Genomic DNA, 10,400 nt, shown 5'->3' with positions numbered 1-10,400 from the left:
AACTCCAAGTGCTCATCAGGGTGGGGGGGGGGTCCCCAGTTAAAATATGATTATGTTGGGGGTCGTGGCCTAAAAAGGTTGAGAACCACTGCCATAGCAAATAATGACAGTAATGTATCTATAGTCTTAAAAACAGCCACTGGGACACTTCTGAGCCAGTGAGCCCACAGAAGGTACTGGAGCACTCTAGTCCTTCAGAAATGTAGACGTAAACAACATACCATTGCCTTTAATAACTTGCATATTCACATCTAGATGGTAATGGTTAATACTGTATTCTTTTCAGAAATGTTTTTCAACTTTGTTTTTGTGTATTATGCATCTCAATACTTCAAAGTTAATTTAATGTTACATTATTCATCTTTACCTTAGTGGATAAATACAGGTGTATTCTCTATACTCTCTATACAGTACACATTATACATTATTGTTGATTATAATTTTTTACAATCAAAGAATGTTGTTTTAAAGCTTGTTCTATTGTCTCTGTACAGAGTCTGATATCAGGTTGGTAGGAGTAACCGGTGGGCTGTACAGTGATCAGCACTGTACTGGTACACTGGTGGTGAAGCACCAGAGAGAGTGGAAACCAGTGGATGGTTTGTCTTACTGGGACAAGAAGTCATCATCTGTAGCGTGCAGACAGCTGGAATGTGGCCCTGCTGTTTCAACAAAATGGACTGAGTCTACAGCTCAACCTGTATGGAAGATTACATCTCGCTGTGTTGGATCTGAGACTTCACTGAATAAGTGTGGTCCAGTGGAGTCTGTTACTTCCTCCTACAGACGGGAGGTGACCTGTTCAGGTAACAATGACTTTGACAATGACAGCAATCTATACATTTATACTACTACTACTACTACTACTACTACTAATACTAATACTAATACTACTACTACTACTACTACTACTACTACTACTACTGCTACTACTACTACTACTAATAATAGGCTTACTAATAATAATCATAATTCTAATAATGTTTATACAGTAGATAACAAGTTAAAGCTTGTCTCTTTACAGCACATGATGGTTTCAGGTTGGTGGGAGGAATCAGTCACTGTACTGGCATGTTGGAGATGAAACACGAGGGCCAGTGGAGACCAGCTAATTATCGGAGTTGGAACCAGAAGTCAGCGTCTGTACTGTGTAGACAGCTAGACTGTGGCACTGTTGTTTCAACAGAAACGACCTTTGTTTCTACAAATCAACCTGTGTGGTTGATTACATCTTCCTGTGTGGGATCTGAGTCTTCGCTGAGGTGGTGTGGAAGCCCTTACCGCAATGCGAATAGTTTTACTTCCACTGAGAGACTGGAGGTGATATGTTCAGGTAAGAAACTATTTATTTAACAATTATGCAAAATCTCTATTATGTATCCAATCTGTATGATTGATAATGTTAATACAATAGGGCAGGCCTATAGCTCATACAATTAGGGTGGTTGTATTTGGTTTCCCTGCTCAGTGCCGCCGCTACCATGACGCTCACGACGCACTGTGCATGTGACTTCGCCCTAAAGGGCGAGGTCGCGCCCATACATTTTGCCCATACATAGAGATCCCCGTCTATAGAACCAGCTGTTAGTGTGGTATGTGGCCGATGTGGCCTCCGAATACATTCCCATATGAAGTCCTAGATATTGGCTTAATATTGATGACATCAGGGAACTCCATATATGGGCATAAAAGGGATTCTGCTAGTGTGACATCACAGTGAAGCCAGAGCGGAAAACCCATTCTGTGAAGAGTGGTTCCCCTGACATCACAGTGATGTCAGCATGATGTCAGAGCGACAAACACAGTGTCAGGCGTTATAGACAGAGATACATCATACTGTACATACGGACAAGCTGTGACTGTTCACATACTAAACTTGTGACCTACGGTCGCAATTATGTTCAAAACAATCATACTGCTTATTTTGTTTTTCTTCGCAGGGTCTAGTGATGTCAGGTTGGACAAGGAGAGGGGGGTCACCGGTGGCTGTACTGGTACACTGATGCTGAAACACCAGGGAGAGTGGAGACCAGCGGACGGTCTGTCTTACTGGAGCCACAGCTCATCTTCTGTAGTGTGTAGACAGATGGGCTGTGGCTCTGCTCTGTCAACAGAATGGACTTCTAGTGCTAGTAGGGATACACCTCCTCAACATGTGTGGTGGACTACATCCGAATGTGACGAGTCTGCGCCGACGGAGTGTGGAGCAAAGAAGTCTGTCACTTCCACTGACAGACTGAAGGTGACCTGTTCAGGTAACAAACTATGATCTCATCAATCTATCGATCTATCTACCCACCCACGCACCCACCCACGCACCCACCCACTCCATGAGCCTTGAAAATCGGGTTATAACTGGTCTAAAAGTGAACATTTTTTATGCTATAGGCTTAGCTTAGATGTTGAAACAATGTCATTTCAACAACTATATATGTATATAGACCGTCTATTATGTTAGACTTTACTAAGAATGACTTGCTGCTGCTAATTTTAATTTGACAATTTTGCCATAGTTTTAATGAATGCATATAGGTACCCCAGGCATTTTCACCCTCTCTCTCTCTCTCTCTCTCTCTCTCTCTCTCTCTCCAGAGTCAGTGAGGTTGTTGAATGGGACCAGTCCGTGTTCAGGCAGAGTGGAGGTGAAGTCTAATAAGTTGTGGGTCTCGGTTTGTGAAGATGACTTTGACCAGCAGGATGCAGAGGTGCTCTGTAGAGAGCTTGGCTGTGGCGCTCCGTCTGTCCTCCAGGGGGCGCTCTATGGAGAGGTGGAGGCTCCAATGTGGCCCAAAGAGTTCCATTGTGACGGCAGTGAGTCTGTTCTCATGGACTGTGGAACCTCAGGCTCAAATAGAAACACCTGCTCACCTGACAAGACTGTTGGACTCACCTGTTCAGGTAAAAGACAAAGCACACTTTAGTTTTGGATTATTATTTTACAATGAAAGAATTATACCATTTTCCCTTGTAATTCTATTGTCTCTTTACAGAGCTGGATTCTGTCAGGTTGGTGGGAGGAACCAGTCACTGTACTGGTAGACTGGAGATGAACTATCAGGGGGAGTGGAGACCAGTGGATGGCACTCATTGGAACCAGAAGTCATCGTCTGTATTGTGTCGACAGCTGGAGTGCGGCTCTGCTGTTTCAACAGAAAGGACCTCTGATTTTGCACATGAACCTGTATGGTTGGTTCATGCATTCTGTGTTGGATCAGAGTCATCAGTGAGGGAGTGTGGAACAAAGCAGTCTGTTACTTCCACTAAGAGACTGGAGTTGATCTGTTCAGGTATCAAACAAAGTTTTTAACAACTTTACTTTATCATTCATGCATGCATTCATTCATTCATTCATTCATTCAATCAATCAATCTACCCACCTGCCCACCAATACCTACCAGTACCAACGTACCGACCTGGGTTGGGTTCTAAATAATTTGACCCGCACACCACTGTTGACTGGAGTTCCCCAGGTGTCGTCCCTTTTCTCCTCACCATCAAATCTATACAGAAAACAGACGATCATACAACACAACACTTTGTGAGCTTGTAGATTGTAGATTTAGGGCATAGCAGGGGGTGTGTTTTACTGGTGCCACAAAGAAACCACTCATTCATTTTTCCCATCGAGATTTACACAGATATGTATGTTTTTAAGTCTAGAATCAAGCCATCCAGGAGCACGATGAATCATGACCGTAATACAATTGATTCTGTGAAAAAGAATGATTGAAAACTGCTAAACAAAGGGTCTATTTTTATGTAGTAGCCTATATCATATAATTAAATATTCAAATAAGGTGTAACTAAGCATTTAACTGAGTATAACGTTCTATTTTCAATACTTTATAATTTTCATGTGACAACTTAAGTGACTTTGCATATTTATTTAGGCTGTGGATGGAAGGCACTGGAGCAAATGTAACGGAGGTGATCCAAACCTCCCCACCCGGCTTCGAACCCGGGTCTCCCGCGTGAAAGTCCAATATCTTAACCATTACTCCAAAGGGATATCCCTATGGAATGAGGGCAGATACTAGACTTTTGAGGCTTCAGGCTGGGGCTGCAACTCTCTCCGCCACACAAACACGCAGGGCCGGTTCTAGGGTTCAGGTGGCCCTAAGCGAGATTATTTTAGGTGGCCCCCCACTGACGGACGCGCGCACTTATTAACTGTCTTTGAATCGCCAAAACCAAAGTGATAAATAATAACGTCTTCTTCTATCTAGTAGAACATGTGGTGTCTGTTGTTAGCACTCAAGCATGTATCTACTAACTACACACCTAGGGTTGCCAACTCCCAGAGATTCAAATACGGGATACATCCTGGCCGCCTGCAAGGCGGGCGGCCGAAAAAAATTGGGGTTTTGAGGGGCAGTCAAAACCCCAGAAATGCATAGAAATCTGCATTTTGGCACAGATCAGACAGTTCTACCTATAACACACAATAAAGTTTACAATGGAGGTAAAACATTATCAGATCATTCTCTCTGGTTAGTTAAAAGCTATTAAAACAGAAACATGTAGGCCTATGCTCTAATGAAAAACATTTCAAAACCAAGATATAACTATTATAATACATATCTATTTCTAGACACTGTTTAATTTGTCCAAAAACATGAGTGTAATGCTATAACAAGAAAAAACAACAATTGATTTGAATCAGATTCATACAAAACATCACACACCTTCATCCTGTGTTCTTTTGGTCTCAAATTGCAACTTGTAGGCCTATTCAACTCTACAGTATGTGGCATATTTTCAATTCTGTTGTGTCTTGTGTGAGATCTTAATTTTATTGCACATTAAAATAATAAGTAGCATTTGGATAGGGTAGGAGTGGGCAACTTAGATGATGGAGAGGGCCACTATATTTCACAATCACTCCAGAGGGCCACAATGCATATTTAAAAAAAAATAGATCTACAAGCATTGCGATTATCCATTATTTAATTTCAAATACATTTATATGTTTGTATGTTAACCTTATGAAATGCAAATACATTGACAAAAAAGACTATAGCACTGGTCATTATGCTACTACTATAGACTGAAGTAATTAAAGTGGGTAACAGCTGAAATCAATAACATATCAGTATTCCGATATTAACCTGTGGGTCTTGGCCACATGTCGAGAGGGTCACTTCACACTCACTCCACAATGCATATAGTGAAAAATAGCTGATCTACAAGCTCAAAACGCGTTGCAGTCTTCTCCCTGTGATGTGACCCCCTTATGGTTGTGGCCCTAAGCGACCGCCTATGTTGCCTATGCCAGGAACCGGCCCTGCAAACACGGACTGATTAAGCCTTTTTGTATTCTTTTCTCACAGCCTCTAATGTGACGTCCAGCGCCAGCACAACTACACTCACAGTGCTACTCCTGGTCATGCTCTTCATCATCATCATCGTCGTCCTCATCATCATCATCATCCTCAAGCGTCTCAGGGCCAACAGGAAGGTAGGCTACCGTATGCATCTTTGATTGCAAAGACTTCAGCTGATTTCAAATGTGTCACCTAATCGTTTGCATGCATCCGTATGAAAACGGCGGTTGTCATTATCATGTTATAACATGAAAAGATCACGTTACAATGTGATACATTTCTCACTTTTTCATGAATAATAAGGGTAATAATAATAATAATGTAATAAAATGAAAAGACGAGTACAATTTCCATACGAGGTTAGTGATCCTGTAAGTTAAAACATTGGTGCTGCTGTGTTCCTCCAGGCCACCAAAGGGCAGCGTGTAGGAGAGATGAACACTGAGATGGTTTCCTTTAGCGGTCTGGATCAAGATCAAGAGGCAGCAGAAGAAGTTCTTCTCACGTCATCACATAAATCACTCATCAGTGGCGGACGATAACAACGCACATTTACTTCAGTACTGTACTTAAAATCTGCCATAGAGAATTCAATGGACACGGGCGGCCATGTTCCTTTTTGTTGCCTTATTACTTTGATGTGCACATTCTCAAAAGAGCAGAGACCGGACACTATATACATTATAACCAGAGATTCATGCACAAATGATGATTTCTCTCTTTTTATCCACTGAGCTAATATAACCTGCTTGCTTGCTCAGGGGAGAAATTGGATTGTTGCCTTTATTTGTGACTGCACAACCTGTACCAACCATTATTTACATTTAACAAAGCGATACATAAACACACAATAATGTGTCACCAGATACGCATATAATGGAGACCCCTGGTACCCATCTAAAAAAAGAAGAAAAAAAAGGCCTATTTCCAAATTACCCTTCATATCCAAAGTACCTCAGGGATCAACCTGGGCCCCATTCTTTTCTCCATTTACATGCTCCCCCTAGGCCAAATATTCCGCAAATACATATCATTTCACTGCTATGCCGTTCACACACAGATCTACCTCCCCCTGACACCAAATAACCATTTACAACTGGACAACCTGAGAAGCTGCCTTAGTGACATCAAATGCTGGATGGCAAACAAAACAACTCAAATTCTGAAATAATCCTATGTGGCCCCCCGCACTCCATCACACAGATCCAGAACAACCTAGGCAACTTATCTGGCCTCGTCAAGCCCCATGCTAAGAATCTGTGTGTTCAAGTTTGACAAGCAAATACATGCAGTGGTTAAATCTAGTTTCTTTCACCTCCGCTCCATAGCAAAAATCAAGTCATTTCTCTCTAGCCATAATCCGAAATTATCATACACGCCCTCATAACATCCTGGTTAGACTACTGCAATTCACTCTACACTGGAATCAGTCAGTCAGCCCTATGCCGTCTCCAACACGTTCAGAATTCATCAGCCAGGCTCTTGACTGGCACTGAGAAAAGAGACAACATCACCCTCGTCCTATACCCTCCCTGCACTGGCTACCAGTGCAATTTAGAATAAAATGTAAGACCCTCCTGTTTGTGTATAAAGCCTTAGATGGACTAGCCCCTGCTTACCTCACTGGCCTTGTAAACTACCCCCCCCCCCCCCCACCACCAGATGGCACCTAAGGTCAACTGACCTAGGTCTACTAGATGTTCCAACATCGAACTTGACCGTGCCATCTCCGTCGATGCTCCCATGCTATGGAACATCATTCCATTTCATGTTAGATCTGCCCCCTCCATTGATTCTTTTAAATCCAGGCTCAAAACCCTGTTTTACTCACAAGCATTTGAATCCCCGGATCTGTTTTCATCGCATTGTTTTAGTTTACTATGTTTTAATTGTTGTTATTGCTTTTATTGTTATGCATTGGTACAATGAACGTTGTTTTTAAATGTGCTCTATAAATAAATGTGATTTTATTTGATATATGAAGATCAATGTACTGTATATGGAGATATGCTGTGAGAGACCAAACATGCTTGATAGTTATTCATTATGTGAAAGTCCTATGACGTAGTTTGCAGGGAGCACATCTTGCGGGGAGCACTGCCTTTGGGCCCGGCCCTCCACAATATTTGCTGTTGTTCATGTGGCCCCATGGGAAAAATGATTGCCAACCCCTGGTCTAAAAGGTCATCTGCTGCAGTACATGAGGATTCATACAGGGGAAAAGCCATTTAGTTGTACAATTTGTGGCAAAAGCTTTAGTCACAGTAACTCTGAAGCTACATTTCTCATTTCAAGTGGATGCAATGCGTACATCATGATAAGTGTGTGAGATCATTGGATTGTTGACTCTCAATAACAAGCAGGTAGTCAGACTGGTCACAGTCTGGTCACGTGAAGTATTGCTGGAGAAGTTTGCGGGGAGCACTGCCTTTGGCCCGGCCCTCCACAATATTTTCTGTTGTGGCCACATGGAAAAAAATAATAACCCACCTCTGATCTTCCCTAGAGGCCATATAGGCTGGTTGCTGGACTAATACATTGTATAAGATTCAACATTTCATACAGATACGAGATTCAAGCATTTCTTATATAGGCCTACAGAGGCTTGAAGAGTAGAGATTCAAGTATTTCTTACCTGTATTAATGAATGATTTATGAACGTTTGCCTTTGAGGGAATTTAACATGCTGTCCACTTTTGATCACCCAATATGCAAATAGGGGACCAGCCCATCGACATCAAGGATAAAGTCTGAACAGGTCTACGAGACGTGTGACTGTTCATTCAAGTTCCCATAGAAACTAATTTGTGCAGGATTACTCCAAATTCCTTCAGAACAAAACAACCTCTGGTGATGTCCTGTATGAATGAGTCTCTCACCTCCCTGCTCTGCTATTCATGCAGAGCCATTAAAGGTCCTACACCAGGGGTGTCGAACTCATTTTGGGGTGAGGGCCGGATTGGATGAAAGGCGACTTGATGAGGGCCGAACCAGTCGCGGATCGGATGGCATGCACACTCGCTCATATGTTCGCTCTGTTTTTCTTCCTGTTGTCTTAGCCACTGCTATCACTAGCAGTATAGCAGTATATCATTTTACAAATTGTGTTCATTATTAAGTAAAATAGCTACTTTCATTATTGGTATTACAGTTGCAGTTAGGTACGAGAGATGCTATTTGTTTAAAGGAGTAGTTCATCCCCAAAAGGATTTTTTTTCTTTGATTACTCACGCCATGGAGACTCGAGTTCAATAATATATTTTTATTTTATTTGTCGCATTACTAAGACAAAAATTTGATAATAGTACACTTCCCCCCATTGATTCCGGATGGGGACCCAAATGCATTTGGGTCCCCATCCGGAATCAATAGGCATGCATTTATTGTAATCAAATTTCTGTTTTAGGACTGAGTCTACATTGGCTCCATGGCATTTTGGGGGTGAACTACTCCTTTAAGAAGTGCCAATAAGAATAAACCATTTGATAATAGAATAATTCCATTCCTGATAGTCTCTGCTATAATTTGTAAATGGCTAAAAAAAAATATTATTGATGCAGGACAATTATTATTTTTATTGTATTTTATAATAAAAAGAATAAAAGTAATGAACAATAATGGCATATTCAGAAAATATCTGAATAATAAAACTTTTACATTTTATTATTATTATATTTTTTAAATAAGTTATTTTCTTAACAACATTAATTTCCATGTCTAATATGTGTAATCTTTGAGTACAGTTCGAATATTGTAGGTACGTTCAGGTAAGATTCATAGCCAGACCCCCCACCCCATTCCTAGCAACGCTGTCATCTTCAGAGAGAGAGAGAGAGAGAGAGCTGATCACTTAACATTCCAATCAATCAACTCAATCACCGCCACCTGGTGGGAGAAACCTAGCCTGCAGTTCTTAAAACAATCATAACTCTTGACAGGAATGGGCTAGAGACGTACCTTTTTTTTCTAAATGCTCAGAAATATATGCTCTACAATTATTTGTAGAGCATATATACAAATAATGGCCCGCGGGCCGTATGTTTGACATCCCTGTCCTACACCATGCATTTAAAAATAATTTATATAACACTGTTTGTGTCCCAAAAACGTTTTTGAAAAGGTTTGAGGCTAAATTACCACTCCTGAATACAGAGCCCCTGTCATTTCTGCCTGGCTTTCAGAGCATTTTCAGCTGCAGTACCACCTTGTCCTGAGTGGGAGGACTGCGCTATTGAGCCAGTTTTGGCCCCACACTCCTCCCCACCTCCTGCTCAGCAGGCCTGCCCACCCCCCCCCAGCTCCTCCTGCCTCCTTCTCAGGCCTGCCCACCCCTCCCCAACCCTCTCCCAGCTCATCCTGCCTCCTTCTCAGGCCTTGTGACATCACAAATCTGACATTTCACAATCAGGACCGTTCTGAGACATGCTAACATAGATCTGCCCATAAACTGAGAAATACACAATGGTCAGAAATAGGACTTTGTGAGGATAGACGTTGCTGGTGGGACACCAAGAAAATACATAAAAATTGGAAAAATGAAAATTCATGGTGTAGTCCCTTTAAGATAGATTGGACCATCAAGTTCACATAGAAACCTAATTTGCACCAGATTGCTCCAAATCTGTTCAGAACCACAAAATCAGGTAGAATCTGCTTTGCTGAAGGAACATCTGTTTGTTATACTGTTTAACGTGTGTAGTAAGCTGTGTGATTGTTCACAACAGCATCTTAATGTAGGCTATATTGTACAAATTATTAAGGTATTTCATGTGATTGACTGAAATTAACACACACAACTCGTTACCATCACATACTACTATAAAGCAACACTAAAAACATCTTAACTAATTTTTGCCTTTATTTGTGACTGCTGTACCAACCATTATTTACAATTAACAAAGCGAATAAAAGCGATGCATAAACACACAATAATGTGTCACGACATAGATTGTGTTTCAATTTCTATTATGCTCAGAGTCCCTTTAGAACAAGGAAAAAAATCATAATGGCAATTTATACATTGTATGACTACATATATAGGTAGCTTGTTTAATCATTGAATAACAACATTGCATC

General features: G+C 41.3%; 1 protein-coding gene across 1 annotated transcript; it reads left to right on the top strand.

Annotated features, from left to right (window-relative positions):
• Positions 1–2,086: 2,086 nt before the first annotated feature.
• On the top strand, positions 2,087–6,549 carry LOC308297811 (scavenger receptor cysteine-rich type 1 protein M130-like; the record flags this gene model as incomplete). Its single annotated transcript, XM_080741378.1, has 5 exons — positions 2,087–2,255; positions 2,593–2,898; positions 2,991–3,287; positions 5,331–5,458; positions 5,732–6,549. 5 exons carry the CDS (start codon positions 2,087–2,089, stop codon positions 5,864–5,866), a joined length of 1,035 nt encoding a protein of 344 aa, XP_080597504.1. The 3' UTR covers positions 5,867–6,549.
• Positions 6,550–10,400: the final 3,851 nt, after the last annotated feature.

Source organism: Nannobrachium achirus (genome assembly GCF_963921795.1).
Source record: "Nannobrachium achirus genome assembly, chromosome: 14".
NCBI lineage: Eukaryota > Metazoa > Chordata > Actinopteri > Myctophiformes > Myctophidae > Nannobrachium > Nannobrachium achirus.
This window is presented reverse-complemented; position numbering and strand designations above follow the sequence as displayed.